At 41.0% G+C, this 24,252-nt stretch overlaps 2 protein-coding genes across 8 annotated transcripts in view; both read right to left on the bottom strand.

Annotated features, from left to right (window-relative positions):
* Nucleotides 1-7,194, bottom strand: part of WDR47 (WD repeat domain 47) — a 56,788-nt gene extending 49,594 nt beyond the window's left edge. For 2 of the 6 annotated variants that reach the window (XM_064588714.1, XM_064588715.1), the window contains exon 1: nucleotides 6,915-7,190. The gene's annotated coding sequence lies outside the window, so the exon portion shown is untranslated. Of the gene's footprint in view, nucleotides 1-6,914 lie in introns of all 6 variants that reach the window. The other 4 variants (XM_064588716.1, XM_064588713.1, XM_064588712.1 and 1 more) reach the window with 4 other exon arrangements.
* Nucleotides 7,195-15,100: 7,906 nt separating this feature from the next.
* On the bottom strand, nucleotides 15,101-23,919 carry TAF13 (TATA-box binding protein associated factor 13). 2 transcript variants are annotated; one of them, XM_045897052.3, is made up of 4 exons: nucleotides 23,822-23,919; nucleotides 22,885-22,963; nucleotides 19,203-19,300; nucleotides 15,101-16,353 (listed from the first exon to the last, which is right to left on the bottom strand). In XM_045897052.3, exons 1-4 carry the CDS (start codon nucleotides 23,846-23,848, stop codon nucleotides 16,183-16,185), a joined length of 375 nt encoding a protein of 124 aa, XP_045753008.1. In that variant the 5' UTR covers nucleotides 23,849-23,919; the 3' UTR covers nucleotides 15,101-16,182. The 2 variants fall into 2 exon arrangements, with proteins under 2 accessions (XP_045753008.1, XP_064444781.1); XM_064588711.1 differs by having other exon boundaries at nucleotides 23,507-23,890.
* Nucleotides 23,920-24,252: the final 333 nt, after the last annotated feature.

The following is a 24,252-nucleotide window of genomic DNA, read 5'->3' as shown; positions in this document are numbered from 1 at the left end:
GTTCTTGTTTTATTCCCACACATACTTTATTATTTTCAAAGGGAAAAAGCAGAACTTAAGGTATTTGCATATATTTCAAAAATTGAACTATATAAAAAATGGCTTTAGGGGCGCCTGGGTGGCTCAGTCGTTAAGCGTCTGCCTCCGGCTCAGGTCATGATCCCAGGGTCCTGGGATCGAGCCCTGCATCGGGCTCACTGCTCCACGGGAGGCCTGCTTCTCCCTCTCCCACTCCCCCTGCTTGTGTTCCCTCTCTCGCTGTGACTCCGTCAAATAAATAAATAAAATCTTTAAAAATTAAAAAAATTAAAAAATTTTTAAAAAATGGCTTTAAGTCAGTAGGTCAACATTCAGAAACATATAAGGAAATGTACCAAACCAAGAGTCACAAAAACTTGAAAATGTACCAAAAAAGCCAAAATTATACAAGCATTAACTACTGAATTAAGTGCAATAGAATATATACTATATAATTACCTATTAAAGTTTTCTATCCTTAGCTTTCCCCTTAGCTTTTATATATTTATCACATATTTCTTGTATGAATTGGAAGGTACATTAGTCCACTCTCCTATTTAGTACAGAATATCCAAATACCTCTAACAGATGGATCTGCCAACCTATTCATAAATGCCCCTTAATGACAGAAAAAATATTATACGCCCCCCACACAAGGCACCTGTGAAAGGCAGTCTCTAAATGGTCCACCAATAAGCCTACTAGTGTTTACAACCTTTTGTACTCACTGGCCCTTGAATATGGGCTGGATTTAGTGACTCACTTCTACACAAAAACATAGTAAAAGTGTTGAGATGTCACTCAACATGAGTCCTGAGTGTAGGCATGTGCCCTTTCTCTCAGAGTGCTCACTCTGGGCGAAGCCAGCTGCCATGTCATGAAGCAACCTTGTGGAAAGATCCAAGTGGCAAAGAACCACTCAACTGCCAGCAAGAAATGAAAGCCCTCAGTCCAACAGCCCACAGGAACAGAGGCCCAAGTCACTGAGTCTGGATGGAGATCATCCCTGATTTGTATCTTCAGATGAGATACTTGCTGCATCTTGACTGCAACCTTAAGAGAGACCTTAAATCAGAGGCACTCAGCAGGGCTGTGCCCAGATTCCTGTCCCTCAGAAACAGTGAGATAAATATTTGTTGTTTAAGCCACTATGTTTTGGAAAAGGTAATTTATTACACAGCAATAGGTAATACAGGACTCCTATAATTTTTTCACGAGGAGAAAAATTTTGCTTGTCTTTTTTTTTTTTTTAAAGTGGGGAGGGGCAGGGGGAGAAAGAGAATCTTAAGAAGGCTCCATGCCCAGTATAGAGCCTGATGCAGGGCTAGATTTCACAACCCAGAGATCATGACCTGAGCTGAAATAAGAGTTGGATGCTTAACCCATTGAGCTACCCAGGCACCCCAAAACTTTGCTTTCCTAATACTGAATTGAAATCTACTTTCTTGTGATTTTTATCTAGTTATGTCTTCAGAGTCAGCATGAAACAAGTTTGTTTAAAACTTTCACACATTTGACTCTGACAATAATCATGTTTATATTCTTATTTGCTTCACCCATTCTTCACACAACTTACAGATCCCCTACTATTCTAGTCCTTCTCCTCTGAACTTGTGTTCATCTCCCTCTTTAAACATCCAAAATAGAATACTCCAGGTATGGTCAGGTCCAGTAACTGTATATACTGAAATTAACACTTCCCATGATGTGGGCACTATACAATAAACACACCCAAAAACCTAAAGTTGCTTTACATCATCATCTATTCGTCAGATACTGTTTTTGCACTTCCCAGAATTTCATTTCTAAAGTTTCTCTTAAAGTTGGAAAGAAAACCAACCCAACTCAATTTCCAGGCTTTCAAAATAACATTAAAAAAAAAAGGCTAAACTAAAAATGGACATTAGGGCTCCAATTTTAGTTTAGTTCTATTAAGTTTTCTCAAATAGTATTCCATTTTCTTTTTCAATACATCAACAAAAATCACAAAACATGATACTTAGCCATAGAAATCTGTTCATTTCATAGAATTCATTATTTGAATCAAATGTATCAAGTAGTATAAAATGTTTATATCCTTTTTCATGTAGAACTTTCTCTATAAAATAGGGTGTTGATTTGTAAAACAAGATAAAGGTCCAGGCAGAATGGCAAGCATGTGAATAGTGCTTAATAAATATAAACTTCTTCCCTTCAGAGTTCATACCCATGGTAAAAGCAGTATGTCAAAAGGGCTGCTAATAACATGCTAAGGGAGAGCTACCGTGCTGTGGATAAAATAAACAAATTTACTTTGGAAAAAGTTTAAATATACTGTTTTAAAATATTCTAGGTATAATCTTAAAATATTGGGAAGCTTGATTAAATCAATTATGTTGAGGATGCCACATGAAGAGACTCCTACTTGTAGTAATGCTTGTTTCAAGTATTTGTTTAAAAATATTTGAGTAGGGTGCCTGGGTGGCTCAGTTGGTTAAGCGACTGCCTTCGGCTCCGGTCATGATCCTGGAGTCCCTGGATCGAGTCCCGCATCGGGCTCCCTGCTCAGCGGGGAGTCTGCTTCTCCCTCTGACCCTCCCCCCTTTCATGTGCTCTCTCTCATTCTCTCTCTCAAATAAATAAAATCTTTAAAAATAAATAAATAAATAAATAAATAAAAATAAAAATATTTGAGTATTAGGGCACGTTGGTGGTTCAGTTGGTTAAGCGTCCAACTCTTGATTTCAGCTCAGGTCATGATCTCAGGATTGTGAGACAGAGGCTGGCGCCCAGCGTGGAGACTGCTTAAGATTCTTTCTCTACCTTTCCTGCTGCCCTCCCCCCCAAATAAAAATTTAAAAATATATATTTGAGTATCTACTCTGTGCTAGCACCATGCTGCATCCCAGAGATACAATGGCTGAGTTACTATGGTGAACAAAAAGATGAAACACAAAAGAAAGGTTTTTAAGGGAGTGTGTGGCATTTTGTAAGGATAGCTTTTCACCCAAATAGAAACAAACTCAAAACAAAAAGGAAGAAAAATCAGTTGAAATATATAAGCTTTGGCTATTCACTGTAAAGGTCTCAGTATTACATGGGAAAAAAAGTATCCTTAGGCATGGGCCAGCACTGCATTTGGAGTCTGAAGACCTGGATTCAAGTCTTCTATATAAAGGTAATATGCATAAAATATAAAGAACACCATAAAAGAATTACAAATAAAATGCCATGGAAGTTCAGAGGAGTAATGGGGTTTCCTGCTAAGAATGAGTTTGAGGGATTTTTAATATCCTAATATGCAGAGGGGCGCCTGGGTGGCTCAGACGGTTAAGTGTCTGCCTTCGGCTCAGGTCATGATCCCAGGGTCCTGGGATCGAGTCCCGCATCGGGCTCCCTGCTAGGCGGGGAGCCTGCTTCTCTCCCTCTGCCTCTGCCTCTCTCTCTGACTTTCATGAATAAATAAATAAATAAGATTTAAAAAAAAAAAATCCTAATATGCAGAAACAGTAAAGGAAAAGGTACTAACATTTATTGTGCATTTACTATGCCAGGCCCTTTAATACTCCTATACAGTATTTACAAAATTCCTACAACTCTTTAATTTCATTTCACAGATGATTACACTAATGTTCAGAGATGCTAGGTACTCGTCTAAGGTCACACACCAAAAAGTGCAGAAGCAAGAAAGGTATGACGGGGTTGATAAGACTAAAACCCTTGAACTTTCCACTATAACATTCTGACATTTACAGGGGGAAAAACAAGAGGGGATAATCAGGATAATGAGTCTAATGTCAAAGTTTTAGAAATTGGAATTCAACTTATTTCCTGTGGGAGAGGGAGAAGCAGGCTTCCCGCGGAGCAGGGAGCCCGATGCGGGGTTCGGTCCCAGGACACCGGGATCATGACCCGAGCCGAAGGCAGACGCCTAACGACTGAGCCACCCAGGCGCCCCGGCAATGCTTCTTAAATTTTTCTCTATAAGGGCAGAAAAAACTGAACATGTCCCCAGGAGTCCTTAAGCATGAAATTTCTTTGAAGTCTTTGAATTTTACCTTAGAAATTAGTGTGATTACATTCTCCATGTCATCGTTTGGTGCTCTAATATAAAAACAGTATTTTTTATCCAAGTTTTCAAGTGAAATTGATAACCACTCCTTAAGTGAGTGCCATGTTATGTGACCACAGATTTATCTCTTGGCACACTGCAGCTTATCTCTAACAGTACAAATACTATTTGAAAAGCATAGATAAAAGGGGATAACTATTTGAATTTTCAAGAAGCAATAATCCACACTGATTTTTTTTTTTTAAGATTTTATTTATTTATTTGACAGAGAAAGAGAGAGCACAAGGAGGGGGAGAGGCAGAGGTTGAGAAGCAGACTCCCCGCTGAGCAGGGAGCGGGATGGGATGGGATGGGATGGGATGCGGGCTCGATCCCAGGACCCTGAGGTCATGACCTGAGCAGAAAGAAGGCAGCCGCTTAACCGATTGAGCCACCCAGGCACCCCCACACTGAGGATTTTTTTTTTTTTAAGATTTTATTTATTTATTTGAGAAAGAAAGAATGAGACAAAGAGAGCATGAGAGGGGGGAGGGTCAGAGGGAGAAGCAGACTCCCCGCCGAGCAGGGAGCCCGATGCGGGACTCGAATCCGGGACTCCAGGATCATGACCGGAGCCAAAGGCAGTCGCTTAACCAACTGAGCCACCCAGGCGCCCTGAGGATTTCTTAATACCAAATGAAACTCAAGTCGGAGTATCCATAGCCTTATTTTCTAAATTTGAGAACATCTTACCGAAAGCAGGAAAGCAATTCTTGCACACATATGGAAGGAAACACCCTATTTTCATGTCAGCACGGTAATAAAGAACTTCCATCATTAGGATGCACCTTAATAGTTCCTGTGAGCCCTGTAAGGCCATTCTAAGAAATAAGGTCCTGGACCTCAAAATGCTAAGGAGATCATGCAGAGGATTTTAATTATCCTTGCCAATGCTCCACTCTATTAAAAGGTAATCAACAGATGCCTTAAATTTTTTCCAAAGTGCTTTCACATAGATTATTTTGTTCAACTTAAGAGCCCATTCCAGACTAAAATAATAGTAGGTATTATTACCATTTTACAGATTAGATATTAGACTCAACAGTAGGATAAGTAGTAATCAATAGCAAAATATATTGTAATCAATAGCAAAATGAAACTTAAATCCAGGCAATCTGATTTCCAGCTTACTGATCTACTAAGGAAAACTGCATCTTTTCATACTTATTTTGAAGTGTTTCTCAAACTGCAGTGTGTGTATATATATATCAACCATTATCACATGCTGTCCAGTAACTGATAAACTCAAATTCACAAACAGAAAGAGGCTGAACACAATTGTGTAACTATCCTAAGTTAGGATAACACCCCTGTTCTCTTATGATATATTCCTAATACTGTCTTTAAAAGAGAGAGAAAAGAATTGGGAAGTAGGAGTGAGAGATAAACATGTTAAAATCCCTTCACAAAAAATTACATACTTATAATATCAAGTTCGAGTCTTGGTTTTTTTTTTTACCTGACAATATACAGTTAATGGTTTAACTGCTTGTCGCTTCCCTCACTGTATAATAATTTTTCTTTCCTGTGTGGAAGCAATCTACTCCCTAAAACCTAAGGTAAAATTGTTCATTAAATCTTCCTCCTAAATGAGACCTCTAGAATATGCCATATAAAGGAAAATGGGTTCTTAGGCGTTTCTCCTTGCTAGTAAAAATTCAATGTAACCCATGCCAATACTGGAGACAAAAATAAAATAAAACAAAATTCTGCATGGATTTACTGTGAAAAAAAAGATTTGTAGCATATTTAAAGCCTACATGTTAATTTCTGTGCCATTAACTTCTTGATGCATTCTGTGACGTCTACAACAAAGGGAGGGAAATAAGTGTTAGATCACAACCTATGAATCTGGGTGGAACAAAGACCTCTCCTTTCATTATGCAGAGAACCAAGTTGCCAAAAACGCTCCGCTCAGATACCATGCGTGGTTACTGACTGCACGTCTGGGTATAGAGAAGAAAAAAAATCAAATGCTGGTCAAATGCTGCCCCTGCCTACTCCTGCCCTCGCTCCTTCTGCCCAAGGCCATGCCCCAGAGCTTGAGCCCCAATCTCTTTCTCCCCAATACACCGGACCGGCTGAACCCTATGAGTTCTACAGCCTCCCGCGTCTTCTACGCAGGCGCTCCCTCGCCCCAGCAAAGCCCGGTTCCAAACCCAGTCGCTACCCCTCTCCCTGCCCCCGCCCAGACCCCCAAAGGCTGCTCCCACAGACCACTGACGTAAGATAAGGCCAAAGCCGGCCCCGCCGAGCTGCCCCACGCCGCGGCTCGGCCCCCAGCCCCGAGGGTTCCTCCCCTCCTCCCGGCCAAGGCGCGCCCAGACAGGGACGCGAGCTCGCTCCTCAGTTCTCGCACGGGCTCGGCAGCGGGGCGAGGAAGGAAGAATCCGCGCGGCCAGCCCCCCACCCGCCTCTCAGCAGCAGCGAGGTGGACACCAACCCTGTGCTCGCTCCCCGCTTGGGGGCCGACAAGCGCCAGGGCGAGGGGCGTCGCTCTGCCCCAGAGCCCGGCTGGCAGACAGGGGAAGGTGTGGTTCAGGAGCGGCGGCCTCCGAACAGGGGCGCGCAGGCAGTTCCCAGGTCCTCATCCGGCCGCGCCGGGGCCTCACCCACGACCCCGGTCCCCACCCGGGCGGCACCGAAGCCTGCCCGAGACCCTTCTCCCGGGCCGTAAGCGCCGCCCGAGGGGCCAAGGGCTGCCTGGATCGGAGCCCCGTCAGGTGGTGACAGGTGGCGACCGGTGACCATGGCAACCCGAGGTGCGGCGCGGCCGACCCCACCTCCGCCTCCCGGAGTCACTCACCTGAAGGTTCCGGGACGAGTCCAGGGAAGCGGCTGAGGAGAAAGCGGCTGAGAGGCCGGCGGACGGGGCCCCGACACGGCCGGCTCCGGGCTGGTGCTGGAGCGCTAGGGCGGAGTTCTGTGTCTGTGCTTGGCGTCGGTCCTCCCCCCTGCCGCCCGCGCGTCAATCCATCAGACAGTCAGTCCGTCCTTCCCCGCGTCTACCCCGCCCGGAGGACCGCTCGGCTCAGCCTGGCCGACTGCGGTTGTCAAGCGGTGCTGGAGCCGAGCTCCGGCCGCGAGCCGCAGCCAATCACTGCGCTTCTCCGAGGCGCCTCAGGACCCCGCCGAGGGGCGACCAGGCAGGTGCCTGAGCCAAAGGGAGAGTCGGCTGGGCGGGCCCAAGCTTGGAGAGGTGGGGACCCGCCTAGATGGACGGGCTCCCGGCCTGCCCTCCAGGGACCGGTTGGACTCGGAGGAAAAGCCGGCCTGGCGATTGGGTAAGGGACCAGCAGCCGGGACGCAACCCGTCGCTGGCCGGTGACCCTGCGTCCCGAAATAGCGCAGAGGGGGCCTCGGATTCGAGAAGTCATCTGCGCGTTAGAATCGACTCAATATTCCTCCCCGACAATTTATCAATAAAGGCTAATGAAATAAATCTGGCCTCCTCCCCGTCTCTCTCTGCTTCTGCAGGCCCCCCTTCCTCCCTGAAAACTCCAGCAGCTTATTTGCCCCATTCTTGATTTCTCCTTTTGTGATGCTGATATGCCTCCGAGCATTTTCCAGTTACTTAACACTTAACGGGTTCACAGGTTTGTTTTTTTACTACCCTTTTTAGTTGTAAGCTCCTTGACAACAGAATCTCATTTTCCCACCCCACCCGTGCAGTAGTCCACAAATAAACGTAATGCTTCACCGAGCTGAACTGAGCGTTCAGTGAGTATAACCATGTATTAGAGCTAAGAATCAAGAGATACAAACCTGTAAGAGCCTCGTCCTCATAAAGGCCAAATGCCAAGAGTGAGCTGGGCCTCCCAACTGGGGGAAAGGACGTCAAAGAGAGTGGTAATAATAAACATCAAAAACATTTCCGAACAGGCAGAATGTAATCCGATTCAGGATAAAAGAAGCGATAGTGTGAGGGGAAGGTTCTAAGAAAAATATTTACAAATTCAGGGAAAACAGTTTATGCAAAACTTCTATTGTGTAGTCCTGATTAACTCCTGGAAGAAAGTCTTCATTAAGAACTCTCTCAGTGGGTGCCTGGGTGGCTCAGTTGGTTAAGCGACTGCCTTCGGCTCAGGTCATGATCCTGGAGTCCCGGGATCGAGTCCCACATCGGGCTCCCTGCTCGGCAGGGAGCCTGCTTCTCCCTCTGACCCTCCCCCCTCTCATGTGCTCGCTCTCTCTCATTCTCTCTCTCTCAAATAAATAAATAAAATCTTTAAAAAAAAAAAAGAACTCTCTCAGTGATAAGTGACAGGCAAATAAATATAAACACAATGTCATCCAGGGTCCTGATATTTAAAAAAAAAGACAAATTTTACAGAATGTTTAAATTGAAAAAGTGGGCAGATATATCCAGGAAATGCCAATATAGTCTTTGCCAGTATAGTTCATCTGAGAATCTGCTTCTTGATCTTGATTCTCAAACAATACCAGTTGCAAGAACCAAGCATTATTTATTTAAATTTTCAACTAGATCTACAAAGAGTTGTCCATCAGAGATAACCTGACAAACATTTGACCACCTATTAAGGGCAGAGCGCTACACAAAAGGAAGAACCTGATCTGGTACTAGATTTGTTTGGGCGTTCATTAAGCATAAAATGAAGTGCTTTGCCTATGTTCTCACTTAAGCCTCAAAATCTCCCTTAAAATGCCTGTTAACTATTCCCATCTTAGAGATTAAGGAAAATAATTTGCCCAAGGTCAAACAGCTGATCTGTAGGGGAGCCAAGATTTTAACCATTATGATTCTTAAACCCTCCTTTTTGCACTCTGCCTCAGTGTCTCAACTGGAAATTTTAGCTTGAAAAAAGTGGACCTTATTCTGACAAGGTAGAGGGAATAAGAAGTCTTATTCATGTTTATCCCCCCCATATCCTGTGGCATAGTGTTATATGCATCTAAATTTTCAAAAAGTAGTCATCAGAATTGTTAGAAGCAAATGCATAACCATTATATTTCCAGAAAAAGGGGCTGGGGGATAGAGAGGAACTAGGCACTGAAATACAAGACACCTGGTACATCTTATCACTTGTTCAGTGATAAATGCATTGACTGTATATTCACTTCCTAATGTAACATCAAGTTTTACACCACAACCTTAATAGCTGTTAGCCTAGGGTATCACCTTTCCTTCTATACTCAGCCACACAGGTTAAATTAGATCTTGTCTTTCGCTCCAGTTGCTGCAAAGCAGTGAACTGTTCAGAAAGGACAAGGCTTTCTTAGTTAAAGGACTGTCCTTAGGTTCTGAGGTACTGTCTCAATCAGTCACCAAATATTTATCCAGTGCCTACCCTGGATCAGCAACTAGGTTAGGCATCATTTGAAAATGCAGGTTCTAACTTGTGGGAATGATTCATGGTGCCTTGTGACTTAAATGCCTATAGGCTAAGGTGGACCCTTTTTTAAATTTTATTTATTTATTTTTTTATTATGTTATATTAGTCACCATACATTACATCATTAGTTTTTGATGTAGTGTTAAGGTGGACCCCTTTTAATAAGATTCTCAAATCTCACTTCTAGAAGTTTTTGGTTTTCCCCAAATAGTGGAAAGGAATCTGAGCACAAGCCTAAATTAGGCAATCTTGCCTCAAGCTGTTCAAGGGAAGTTCAGCGGGGATATGAGCATTTGTTTTAAAAGCTCCACTCTCAGGCGCCTGGGTGGCTCAGTTGGTTAAGCGACTGCCTTCGGCTCAGGTCATGATCCTGGAGTCCTGGAATCGAGTCCCGCATCAGGCTCCCTACTGGGCAGGGAGTCTGCTTCTCCCTCTGACCCTCCTCCCTCTCATTCTCTCTCTCTCTCTCAAACAAATAAATAAATCTTTAAAAAAATAAATAAAATAAAAAATAAAAGCTCCACTCTCCTTATTTAGAGCACATACACATAAATACACACACACCAAAGAGCTGTGTGCTTTAGAGCCAGGGCACTGCTGGCTCTGGGAGAACAAACAAAATACCACCACTGCAGCTTCTCTTTCAAACAGGCTCAAGGATTATGTAGGTGGAATACCTGGGTCTACCAGCACTCCTATCCAAACACCTAAACAAAAGCTTAAATTATAGGTCAATGGCTAAACCTAGTGAAGAAAAACACATTGTTTCAACATAGAAGAGACGTGCTTTTTTTTTTTTTTTAAGATTTTATTTATTTGTCCGAGAGAGAGGGAGAGACAGAGTAAGCACAAGCGAGGCGAGCAGCAGGCAAAGGGAGAAGCAGGCTCCCCGCGTAGCAAGGAACCCGATGAGAGACTAGATCTCAAGACCCTGGGATCATGACCTGAGCCGAAGGCAGGTGCTTAACCGACTGAGCCACCCAGGCGTCCCAGGATATACTCTTTTATATTAAGTAAATATCCTGGATGTTATATTGAAAACGAAAATAAAAATTAAAAATATTTTGTTTTGGAAAGAAAATATTTACCCCATTTTAATGAAATCATTGACATACTTAAAAATTCAAAAAAGGGGGAAACTATAGGTTAAGAAATGTTAATAATACTTAAATCACATTAAGCATCATAATTTTGGATGGGTGTTTTAGAATAAGGTTAACAACTTTCTAGTAATAATCTTGAAACTATTTAGTAGAACTTCCTAGAAAGATCAAAGAAAAACATGAGATTCACCAAAATGAGTCTAGGTAAATGTCTTACTGTAAGTCATGTGCCCCCAAAATACTTATAAAAATCCTATTTCAGAAAAATTAAGTATAGTATTAGCATTTCTTTTAGAGTTTGGTCGGTAACTAAATAGGCCCTTTCCTACTAAATTTTCAGTTATTTATCTAAAATTGCCACACAGAGACACCTGGTTGGCTCAGCCGGTTGAGCATCCAACTCTTGATTTCGGTTCAGGTTGTGACCTCAGGGTTGTGGGATTGAGCCCCTGATTGGGCTCTGTGCTCAGCGCTCAGCAGGGAATCTGCTTGATGATTCTCTCCCTCTGCCCCCCTCCCCCGCCATTCCTGCATGCCCCCTCACGTGCTCTCTTTCTCTCAAATAAATAAATCTTTAATAAAATAAAATAAAATAGCCACACAAAGGCAAATGACAAATGATTTACATTTCAGCATTTATTCTTCCTATTCTAAAAGAATACACCCAAGTTCAAAGCAGTTTACCAGGCTTTCTTTGTAAGTTAAATATAGTGAGCATGTGCATAGAAGACTCAATGCTACAAATTACACATGAATTGGGATTTTGTACAAAAGTTCGGATTGAAACTCTTACCAATCTACTGGTAATATATAAGAAAATCAGGCCTAGAGAATTGGGAATGTTCTGGGATACAGGCAGAGTGCTTAAAACGTTCTTGATTTTCAGGCACAATGTTTGGTGTCATCAGCTCTTGGGAGCAACTATGAAGCTCCCCTGAAGATTGGGCAGTTTTTACTGCCCAATTTTACTGGAAGTAAAATTGCCCTCTTTGAATTACCTCTGAGCTCAACATGTGAATTAGAGTAGAAATATACAAAGTCACCTGAAAGCCACAAACAGACCATGCTTGGATGGATATTGTCACTGGAAGTGAAAACTCAAGCCAAGTCTCCAGTGTTAGCAAAAATGGAATCTTGATGGTTGCTCCTCAGGAAACAATTCCCACCCCCCCACCCCCACGCACAGCCTCTGGGTCTGGGGAGCCATTCTTCCTGTTTCTGTATAGACTTTATCCTTCTCTTACCTGATGCTGTAGGCAATGCATTCATCTAACTCCCCTCATTCTGATTCACCTTCATATTTATGTTTTCATTTCCCACATTGTCTGCCCAGGCTAGGGAAGAATTTGCTGATCAAACCTATGCAAGTTTTACCCACATCTATAAATTGGCATCCATGTTCATATATTGGTCTTACAAGCTTGATTTCTAAGTCCACCCTGAAAGATGGATGTGCTCTCCATTTGCTGATGAAATCAGTTTCCAAGCCTGCAGTGATGCAAGTCAAACTCTGGACTACACAGTCACCCAATAAAGCAACTCCCTGAGGCCTCTTGGGAAGTGGCCAACTGACTCTCCAGACACCACCTCTTTCCACTGATGAGAAGCCATACTCTGGTTTCTCTTCAGATCGTATAAATCTTTCGCCTTTCACTGATGAGAAGCCAAATGAGCTATTGCCCCATTTAAAAATTTCTACACTTAGAATATTACAACTTTTACTTATGAAAATCAGTTTAAATACAGTAAAACCAATTTCAAAGTGAGTCATAAATTATATCAGATGTTCTGGTTCAGCATCAAATAAACATGCTAGCTAAAAAAAGGTATAATTTTTTAAAGAGAAAGTCTCACTTAAACAAGTAGGTAAGGAAGAGCTACTAGAGATTAATAGAAATTTAGACTTACCCGATGCAATGGGTAACCAAATGCAGTGGGTGACACCTTATTTAGATTTTATTGCAAACAACCTGTGGGAGGCAGAATAACAGCCCCTTCCAAAGACTTGACATCCTAATCCTCAGAACCTGTGAATATGTTACTTTACATGGTAAGAGACTTTGCTGATGTGATTAAGTTAAGGATTTTAAAATGGGGAGGTTATTCTGGGTTATCCAGATGGGTCCAATATAATCACATGGGTCCTTAGAAGCAGAGAACCTTTCCCAGTAGAGGTCAGAGAGAGATAGGACTATGGAAGAAAGATCAGAATGATGCAGCATTGCTAACTTGGAAGACAGAAGGGGACTAAGAGCCAAAGAATGCAGGCTCTAGATGCTGGAAAAGGCAAGTAAACAGGTTCTCTCCTAGAACATCCAGAAAGGAATGTAGTACCTTGATTTTAGCATCAGTGAGGCCCATGTCAGACTTCTGACCTAAAGAACTGGTAAGATAATGACTGTTGTTTAAAGTCACTAAATTTACAGTAATCTGTTACAGGAACAATAGAGAACAAATATACAAACTCAAAGATATTTTGAGACAAATTAGGAGATTTAAATTGAGATTGGGTATTAAATGGGGTATTGAGGAATTAATGGTAATTTTTGTTAGGGTATGATAATAGTATTTGGGCTACCTTTCAAAACTTTTTGTTAGAGCCGACACAGTGATATTTATAGTTGAAAAGATACAATGGAAGCTGGGATTTGCCTTAAAATACTGCCCCTTCCCCCCAAAAGGTGGGGGGATAGATAAGACATTAAAATTGGCAAAGGTTAGTTAATTGTTGAAGATAGGAGCTCATGATACTATTCTTTTACTGTGTATACTTGAGATTTTCATAGTAAGTTTTTTTAAGTGAATTGAATTAAGAAGAACACCTGAACACTACAGATCAGCACTGTCCGAAATAGTTTTCTGTGATGATGCAAAAAATGTTCTGCACCTGCACTGTTCAATGCAGCAGCCACTAGCCATGGGGCTGACGAGCACCTAAAATACAGCTAGTACAACTGAGGAATTGAAGGTTTAGTTTCATTTCATTTGAATGAAGTAAATTTAAATAGTCCCATGTGGCTAGCGGCTACCATATTACACAGTGTAGCTCTAGACATTAGAAGGGAGCCATGTTACCTTACTATTAGAATTCAAGTAAGTTAAGCTCATGAATCAAGTAAGTGCCCATCTGTTATTTTTTGTCTGCCCAGCCTCTCTTTCCCTTTCTCGCTACTAGTACCCAGCTCTTACGTCCTACCCTCACTCCTGGGGATCTTCTGTATTGGTAAGTGAAGTAGCTCCCTCGATCAGTTGTATGGATGGAAACCCTAGAACTGCTATCATGTTCCCTTGACACACTGAGGTTCCTTCAAGAATAAAACCAAAATTAGGATAAAGATGGACAGTCTTTTTTTTTTTTTAAAGATTTTATTTATTTATTTGAGAGAGAGAGAATGAGAGAGAGCGAGCACATGAGAGGGGGGAGGGTCAGAGGGAGAAGCAGACTCCCCGCCGAGCAGGGAGCCCGATGCGGGACTCGATCCTGTGACTCCAGGATCATGACCTGAGCCGAAGGCAGTCGCCTAACCAACTGAGCCACCCAGGCGCCCCAAAGATGGACAGTCTTGATTCTCAAGTTCTTACATCCAGTCAACCCTAAGGAATCAACTCCATTCCTACTTTCCCTTGTTTCAGTTGGATAAACCAATAAATTCCTCTTCTGCTTATGCTATTTTTGAGGCAAGTTCTATCACTTGCAACCTATAATACAAGGTCCGATAAAAAACTTTTTGCGTGCCAGGATCACTAGCAAAATAGTAAGATTAATGGCAGTGCTATAGACTGAATTGTAACCCCCTGAAATTAGTTATGTTGCAGCCCTAACCCAACCCTCCCTCCCATCTGACTATATTGGAGACAGGGCTTTTAAGGAGGCTATTAAGATTAAATGAAGTCATAAGGATGGAACCCTGGTGCCCTTATAAAAAGAGAAAGAAAGGACAGGGCTCCCTCAGACAAGTACACAGGGAGAAGGCAGCGATCTACAGCCCAGGAAGAGCCCTCATCAGACCCCAACCATGTTGTCACCCTGATCTGACTTCCAGCCTCCAGAACCATGAGAAAGTAAATTTCTGTTGTTTCAGCTGCCCAGTCTGCTATTTTGTTACAGCAGCCCTAGCTAAGATGGGTACCAGGATAGCTCCCCTAGTACCAAGTATTACCAGTTCTTTCTTCAAGGTGAAGTACACGCTGATTAGCAAAAATATCAATATAGCGAGATATTATTCCACTCGCATTCTTGATTTCAGCTTAGACTGGAGTAGTTTTTCAATTGGTTTTTCCTTTTTTTTTTTTAAAGTAGGCTCCATGTCCAACACAGGGCTTGAACTCATGACCCTGAGATTGAGAGTCACATGCTCTACCAACTGAGCCAGCCAGGTGCCCCGGTTTTTACTTTTTTAAGTAACAAAAAGATCAGTCCACCTATCTTGAATCTCATTATCAATTCAGGAGGATTGCAAGAATATAGAAAAAAAGTTTTCAGTGAGCTCAAGCAGCCAGAATTATATTACTAGTAATGGGAAGAAAAAGTCAAATTCAATTATTAATCTAATTTTTTAATTTATTCCTTGTATCAACAGATTAAGAAAGTGAAATTCTCCTACATGCTGATTTATAGATAATGTTTATAAGCAGTACACAAAACAGTTTCAGAGTAATATTCAGTGATCCCTTTAAATGCAGTTTTAATCCTTATTTTAAACTAAGTGCAATAATTTAATACAATAAGCTAAACACACACAAAACTTGTATATCCTGAACTACAAAAGTGGTTTCCATAGCCATATATGGTTTTAGTCAAGTACACATTTCCACAATGAACAAGTACTAACAAATACATTAATAAAACACTATCCCAAATGCTTATCCTGCCATCAGCTTTTTAAGCAATACCATTCCTACTACTGAAAGCATTTATTTCTAGAAGCTTTAATCTGACCTGGGAAAGTTAGTTCTCTTAAAACTTGACAACTAGTACATTATAAGCCCAAAAGGTTTTAAATCAAAAGCCTTCCAATACGGAAGAATTCACATGAAACTTTTAGTTTAAAAAATAATTCTTGTAATCTAAAGAATATTAAAAAAAACAAATATCTTAGATAAACATTCCTACAAAAGACTATCTTCTTGTATCATCTTCTCCTTAAAAAAAAAAGCAAACCAGTTCACTATCTTTTAATAATCTCTTAGACTACCGTAGTCTAAAAACTTTAGAATACATGAAACACGTCTTAGCAATCATAGTCGAAGGTGCCCTATAGATTTCATATATTAAACAGCTACGGTATAGCCTACAAGGGCACAAATACACCCAATACATAAATACTACTTCATCACTTAGTCAAAAGTCAGAAGGAACCACATAGTTTGCAAGGTACTTCAACTTACATGTGGTCATTAAAACCCAGTAAGTAATTCAAGTATAGTCCTATAAGGGCAGGCAATTCAAGGCTCAAATATCATTCTAAAATCGAAGACATGAAAATAAAAGCTGAAGACTTTTTGTTTCTCCATCTTGCATATACATGGCTAGATATTAGGACCCCAATGTGGAAAATAAAGTTATGATATATGGTTTCCCCAGAAGATAATGAAGCTTCAGAAAGTACAGAAGGTGTCAAGATCCATAGTTTGCTTCATCAAATGCTTTTCTAGCTCGTTTCAATTCTTCATTCATAGTAAGCAAGTCTTTAACCCTAGCAAACTTCCTTGGGTCCTTTCGAATCAAGAAGACGATATCTTCAACTTGTACCCGACCTTGTCTTCCAATTGACATTGCCTTGTGAGTCTATTACAAAGAAATAAATTAAATTAACTTAAAACAAATCTAATATTTTACTCTTTCAATTTGCATTTATTTAATACTGGTGAGTTTGAAGATTTTCTCTTCTAATTATTATACCTATTCATTTGTGAATTGTCTTCCTATTCATGTCCTTTGTCTACTTTCTACTGTGTTATAGGAATGTTTCTCTTAATGGTTTACAGACATTTTTTAATACTAAGGACATTAGGGGCACCTGGGCGGCTCAGTCATCAAGCGTCTGCCTTCGGCTCAGGTCACGATCCCAGGGTCCTGGGATCGAGCCCCACATCGGGCTCCCTGCTCAGCGGGAAGCCTGCTTTTCCCTCTCCCACTCCCCCTGCTTGTGTTCCCTCTCTCGCTGTGTCTCTCTCTGTCAAACAAATAAATAAAATCTTTAAAGAAAAAAATACTAAGGACATTAAAACTATCAAATCTATTGATGTTTCTTTTTTGATCTATGTAGCTTTGTCTTCATTTTTATAATTCTATAATTTCTTTAACTGCACATTTCATTTAAGCTTTCTGTCTCAGTAGTTGACAAATAGTGGTAGGTTTTCTTAAATTCAAATAAATCTCATCTCCTATCATACATTCATCCTGTACAAAAACAAAGATTCAGGGTGCCTGGGTGGCTCAGTCAGTTAAGCATCTGCCTTTGGCTCAGGTCATGATCCCAGAGTTCTGCGATCGAGCCCCACGATGGGCTCCCTGCTCAGCGGGGAATCTGCTTCTCCCTCTGCTCCTACCCCTGCTCATTCTCTCTCTCTCTCTTGCTCACTCTCTCAAATAAATAAAATCTTTAAAAAACAAACAAAGGTTCATCATAGCATTATTTCTAATGACTAAAAAAGGGGAATCTATTTAGTAAGGCATTAAATAAATTTGGGCACATCTAATCAATTAACATTATAAAGCCATTAAAATTATAGTGTTATGCAAGGACACAGAGGACAGAGTTCTACTTAAGTGAAAAAGCAGGCTCTAAGACTAAATATACTATATGATTTCAATTTAATAAAGTTTAAAAATATGTGCAAAAAATCAAGAAAATATTCACCAAAATCTCAGCATTAGGGGTCTCTAGGTGGAAGGATTACAGATTTCTATTTTCTTTTCTGCATTTTTTTTTTTAAAGATTTTATTTATTTATTTGACAGAGAGAGGCACAGCGAGAGAGGGAACACAAGCAGGGGAAGTGGGGGAGGGAGAAGCAGGCTCCCCGCAGAGCAGGGAGCACGATGCGGGACTCGATCCCAGGACCCTGGGATCATGACCTGAGCCGAAGGCAGACGCTTAACCGACTGAGCCACCCAGGCACCCCTTCTGCATTTTTTTTTTTTAAGATTTATTTATTTGAGAGAGAGAGAGAGAGGAAGAGAGAGCACAGAGGGACCGTGAGAGGGAGAAGCAGACTCCGCGATAAACAGAGAGCCTGATGTGGGGTTCGATCCCAGGACCTGAGCCAAAGGCAGATGCCCAACTGACTGAGCCACCCAGGCACCCCTTTCCTGAACTTTTTTATACTTCCTAAATTTAATAAATATTATTTTTATAAATGGAAAAGAATTTTTAAAAATGTATACTGTCTGATGCAGGAATTTTACTTCTATTATTCCGTACTAAGGAAATAATCCATAACACAGGGTAGAAATTCATAGGAACACAACCGAACTCAGTATTCCCAACCCTGTGAATTTATCCAAGGAGATGGGAGGAAATTTCATGAATATGGTCATTCAAAATTATCTATTCACTTAATAATCTGTAAATAACTTATACAAGAAAGAAATGGTTAAATATATTAGAAAACAATTTAAATTAATTTTACTTAACTACTAAAATAATTGTGATTATTGGGGCGCCTGGGTGGCTCAGATGGTTAAGTGTCTGCCTTTGGCTCAGGTCATGATCCCAGGATCCTGGGATAGAGCCCCACATCCGGCTCCCTGCTCAGCGGGGGGCCTGCTTCTCCCCCTCCCCGTATTCTCTCTCTCTCTGTCTCGAATGAAAAAAAAAAAAATCCTTTAAAATAATTGTGATTAGAATATAGGAAGTATGTACTGTAAAATTTTGAGTAAAAAATGCGTACCATGATTACCACTATGTAAGCATTGTATACATTTTTTTTTAAGATTTTATTTACTTGGGGCGCCTGGGTGGCTCAACTGTTAAGCGTCTGCCTTTAGCTCAGGTCATGATCCCAAGAGTCCTGGGATCGAGCCCCACATCGGGCTCCCTGCTCAGCGGGAAGCCTGCTTCTCCCTCTCCCACTCCCCCTGCTTGTGTTCCCTCTCTCGCTGTGTCTCTGTCAAATAAATAAATAAAATCTTAAAAAAAAAAAAAGATTTTATTTACTTATTTGAGAAAGAGCATGAGAGGAGAGAGGGAGAAGCAAAGCAGGGAGCCCAATGTGGGGCTCGATCCCAGGACCCCGAGATCATCACCTGAGTTGAAGGGAAAGGCTTAAGTGACTGAGCCACCCAAGCGCCCCAGCATTGTATACATTTAAATAAATACTGAAAGGGGGAAACTTACATTAGATGTTGGGATTATGGTTACCATTTTTAAATTTTACTCAAGGATCTTATAATTATGTCCTTATAAATAAAACTCAGGAAAGGGTAGACTATTGTATGTGTACACATGTACATATGTGTATGTTTACATATCTATGTATCTTTAATGATAAATAGTAATCAGTAACTTCCACAAAAAGGCACTCAAATGGATAATCTTATTTCAAAAGGATGGCATAGTTCTAGTCTTAACTAAAAGTTAGAATTTCAAATCTATTACTCAATTAACTAAGACCAATTACAAAAAAATCTTACCATTTCAGTGATGAACTCTATGACAAGGTCTTCAAGAATATCCACTGACTCAGTATAAGGATTCTGGTCATCCCCAAACCCATACATCATACATCGCACTGTAAAAGAACAATCGTTTTTGTTTACCTGAACAAATTTAACAATTTTACCAATACTTTTTTCAAATTAGAAATGGACTAAGATAGAGAAGATACTTGTATAAACGTATTTACATTGTGTCTACAAGCACGGACTTAAGTGTAAAAGATTTTAACCACAATCTCATAACCAACTGTTCCTAACTGTCCTTCCCTAGTAGGAACTCCTCCCAGCTACTGAACCCTGACATCAATATTCTTTCCCTAACCTCTATTACCTATTTACCCACAACCCTGGAATAACCTTAAGTAGGAAATGCCATGGCAGTGACAGGATGAGTAGCAATGGCTCAGCCCTTACTGAGAGTGTTCTGTGCGTATATGGTCTGGGGTTAGGGGAGGGCAGTGGTGCATTGGAAAAGAGAAGGCAAAATCCTTTCTGATACTAACAGAGGGAAAAGGACATGAGAGAAATTGCTCCAATTACTTCTTATATGAAGAACAGGGTAATCAAATGGAGAAAGTAAACTATGTAGAATCTTGGTATTTCATTTCCTAGATCAATGAATGCACTGCTAACAAAGTCCTTTCAGGCTTCATCTGAAAGAACCACAGAAAATGCAGAAGAGAAAAAAAACTCTAATACAGAGTAATAAAAATAAAACTCATTTAATCCTCACAACAATCCTTTGAAGTAGATACTATTATTATCCCTATTCCACTTAGGTAAGAAAACTGAGGCACTGAGCTAAGTGACTTACCCAAGGTCACACAAATAGTAAGAGATGAAGTCCATGTTTGAACGCAGGTGATCTGGCTCCAGAGTCTATATTCCTATCCTCAACAGTATTACACTTCTTGGTAGTTTAAGGCAGATGGGATCCATATGGATTATCATCCTATAGGCTATAAACCCCCAGTTAGTCTATGGACAGGCTTTGAGAAACCCTTGAACCCTTCTGAAATTATATGTAAAAATTTTATATATTATTTGTGTGTGTGCACTGTTCTGCAAAGAATAATCAACTCTGAAAGCGGTATATAAATGTTAAAAAAAAAAAAACCTATCATAGGTTGGAAATATTTTGTATCTGAGTGGTGGTTGTAAGTATATGTAAATACATAAAATTCATCAAGCTGTTCATTTAAGACTAGTACAATTTAAGTACAGTAAAAACAAAACAAAACAAAAAACCCTAGAACACTTTTAAAGGAAGAAATGAGTACATTAAGAATAATTCCTATTTAGGAGAAGCAAAAGTTGGTCGAACTGAAAGAATTAGGTACACCAGGCCTAGGGAGGAAAAGAAAGGGGTGATCTGGAAGTCAGGCTGGGATAGAGGTATCCCTAGGGTTTAAACTGGCAAGAGCCTTTAGGTCCAGATACAGGGGGTACAAAACAAACACAAGAGCCAATATTTTTTCTCCCTTTTGGATTCTGACAACTTTTTTGCCTTTTCTTTTTTGAGATAATTTCAGACTTACAAAAGAGTTGCAAAAATAGTACAGAGCTCCCAAATACCCTATATCCACCATCCCCTGATGTTAACATCTTATAGAGCCACAGACATTTATCAAAAAGAAGAAATTAACACTGATACAATTCAGAACTTACTCAGATTGTACCAGTTTTTCAACTAATGTCCTTTTTCTATTTCAGGATCCCACACTATTTAGTTATCATGCCTCCTTACTTTCCACGGAGCAGTGACAGTTCCTCAGACTTTTCTCATCTTTCATGACTATGACACTTTGGAAGGACACTGGTTAGTGATCTTGTAGAATGTTCTCCAATTTGGGTTTGTCTGGTGTTTTCTCATGATTAGACTGTGGTTACACATTACTAGAAAGGGTACCATAGAGGTGATGTGCCCTCTTAATGCATCATATCAGAGGTACGTGATGTTAATATGTATTACTGGTGAACTGACTTTGATCATTTGGCTCACACTTTAATTTTTTTTTTAAGATTTTTTATTTATTTATTTGACAGAGAGAGACACAGTGAGAGAGGGAACACAAGCAGGGGGAGTGGGAGAGGGAGAAGCAGGCTTCCCGCTGAGCAGGGAGCCCGATGCGGGGCCCAATCCCAGGACCCTGGGATCATGACCTGAGCCGAAGGCAGACGCTTAACGACTGAGCCACCCAGGCGCCCCTGGCTAACACTTTAGACATTATTTGTCTGCCAGGATTCTCCATTGTAAGCTTACTATTCTTCCTTAAAAATTTGAGTAAGATACTTTGTCATTAACATTGTGATGGGCATAATTCACTAGTATGTATGTAAACTGCATTTGGTTTGTAAAGACACAAATGCCAATGAATGCTTTGAAACACTGTGTTAGAGTAGCAAAAATTTTTTTAAAAAGAAGGTTTAGGAGAACAGAGCTTGGCCATTAAGGTATATCAAGATTCAGGTAAGACAAGGAGAAGGCTCTGAAGATTCCAAATTCTTATTATCACAAAAATAAAGCAATCCAAGTAGGACAAAGGTTTCTGCTTAGAACTGACAATGCAAACATCACTCTGGGATGCTCTGGTGTGGAAATCCCCTTCTTAGGCTGATATAAGAAGTAAAAACACAAATGGAGTAAACAGTATCAAAGATGGATTAAGGAGTGGTCAGCTTTAGGTGAGAAACTGAGATATGGAGGATTTGAGTCGTTAAAAAATATATATATAAAGCCCTACTGACTGCAGTTTCAAGAGCATTTGGGAACCACTTGTTTGACCCAGCATAAATAAACCATATCTTTTTTTTTTTTTAAAGATTTTATTTATTTATTTGAGAGAGAGAATGACATAGAGATAGCATGAGAGGGGGGAGGGTCAGAGGGAGAAGCAGACTCCCCGCCGAGCAGTGAGCCCGATGCGGGACTCGATCCAGGGACTCCAGGATCATGACCTGAGCTGAAGGCAGTCGCTTAACCAACTGAGCCACCCAGGCACCCAATAAACCATATCTTCATGTGTTGTCTCATCTGTCAATACTCAGCCATAACTGTGTAAAGGACACAGGATGGAGAGCACGTTGTCACAGTGCCTTTCAGGGGCTGGCTTTGACTATCACTAGAAACAGCAGCTCTCCCTCTTGCTACTGCCAAAAAGAGTCAAACCAGCCTACTGAGGGAATATACTAGAGAACCAATACATTATAATCTCTGCCACTGTAATGTCTTACACTGTTCACCACCTTTCTGTCTTGTCCAATGCCTTAGTCCAAAGCCCCAACTTAATTCCATACCCTCAGCACCTGTCCCAGGATCCATCAAAACCTCTGACTTGCAGACAAAGGAGTTCTGCTGCAATAGCAAGGGACACAAAAAGTAATGGAGGTATGTTCTAAGGCCCTGAACTGAAACACTGATCACATTTCCTCACTTTAAAAAAAAAAAAAAGTGTATACACACACCCACCCACCTATACACATATAATTTGGGGTTAGGATCACTCGTATCTATGATTCAGAAACTAGAGAATTTTATAGGGAAATCTGAGAATATTGTCCCCACAGAGAAACACATTCAGAACATTAATCTACTTTGAACAGACATGTCCAAAAGTTTTTATCATCTGTAATTAAATCATTGTCAAATATTACTTACATTCTTTAGAAAAAAGTCTCTTCCTTTTACCCTGTCCGCCTTCTGCACCTCCTCCAATTTCTTCATTTTCTTCCTCAAACTATAAATTAAAATGTATATATAGAAATGTCAAGTACTGCATTTGATTTTTTTTTCCATTTTCAACACTGTGTCATGCCAGAGAGCCTAAAACAAGCAGCAAATTATGAAATCTTAGCATTTTAGGAGCCTTAAAGACTATCCAATCCAACTTCCCACTCATGCAGGAATGGCTTCTACAGTGTCCCTAACAAATAGTCCTACTGCCTCTCCTGGAAGAGTTCCAATAACCATACTTTCTTTTTTTTAAACCAACTAGTTGGCCTAGTACTACACAGTTTTACTATTAAGAGTTGGTATTTTTAAAAAAGGGAGAGAGAGAGTTGGTATTTAATCAAAGTAAGCAAAACTAGTATTTTCTAAGCACTGCTCATACAGGGCTAGGAACTTTCCTCAAATAAGCCTTAACCCCATTTTATGCCAGGAAAACCGAGGCTCAAAGTTAAGTAACTTGATCACAGATAACAGATTTTGAAATCCAGGTTGCCTGACTTTCGGTCCATTATTTTCCCACAACTTTACAGTAAGTATACAGTTTTGTTACCAGCTGCAGTGTTCTTTCATGAGAGCTAACAAATATTAGCTTTGTCCTCTGATGACCGTCCAGGCGATTCAAAGAGTGTCTGGCAAATACAAACCAAAAGCAAAGAACAAGGAGCCACCTTCCTACTCTTCCGTCACGTCCTGCCCCACGTACTAAGAGATGAATCCGAAGGGAAAGGCTAGCACGGCGTGAAGTCCCCGAACTCTCTCGAGGGAATTCGCTAAGGAAAATCTCGAGTGACTCTGAACTCAGGATCCGCTTCTGTACCCCAGGGAGTGAAGAAAAGAGTGGGGTGGAACAGTGGTGGTCACTCACAGTAGGGTCTTCCTCCTCGTCGGCCATGCCACCAGCCAGCTTACACGGCTCCGCCACCTCCGCCCAGCGGGTTTTACTATTTCCTCTGCCTCACTTCCGGTGACGCGCCGGGCGGGGCGGGGCCTGCTCGGCCAGCTGGGGGGGGGACGCGGGGGAAGATGCGCAGAAACTAACAGCAGAGGCCACGGAGTTCACGGAGGCGGATGAGCTCTGCGCTCTGTGATCGGGGTCACGGATTAATTAAACATTAGCCAAAAAAAAAAAAATAAATAAAGGAAATCGTGGGCTGAGCGGTGTATAGCTTGTTGTGGCTCTGAATTGCCTTCTACATATCGAATCACCACTTCCTGGTTCGGGGTTGTGAAGCTATGCGTTCTTGGGCTGCCCGAAGAGTGTATTTAAACAAATTTAACAACTGATAGTTACACTAT

The sequence above is a fragment of the Mirounga angustirostris genome, unplaced genomic scaffold (genome assembly GCF_029215605.1).
Source record: "Mirounga angustirostris isolate CCGP_5_RB_7025 unplaced genomic scaffold, mMirAng1.0.hap1 SCAF_4, whole genome shotgun sequence".
Classification (NCBI taxonomy): domain Eukaryota; kingdom Metazoa; phylum Chordata; class Mammalia; order Carnivora; family Phocidae; genus Mirounga; species Mirounga angustirostris.
This window is presented reverse-complemented; position numbering and strand designations above follow the sequence as displayed.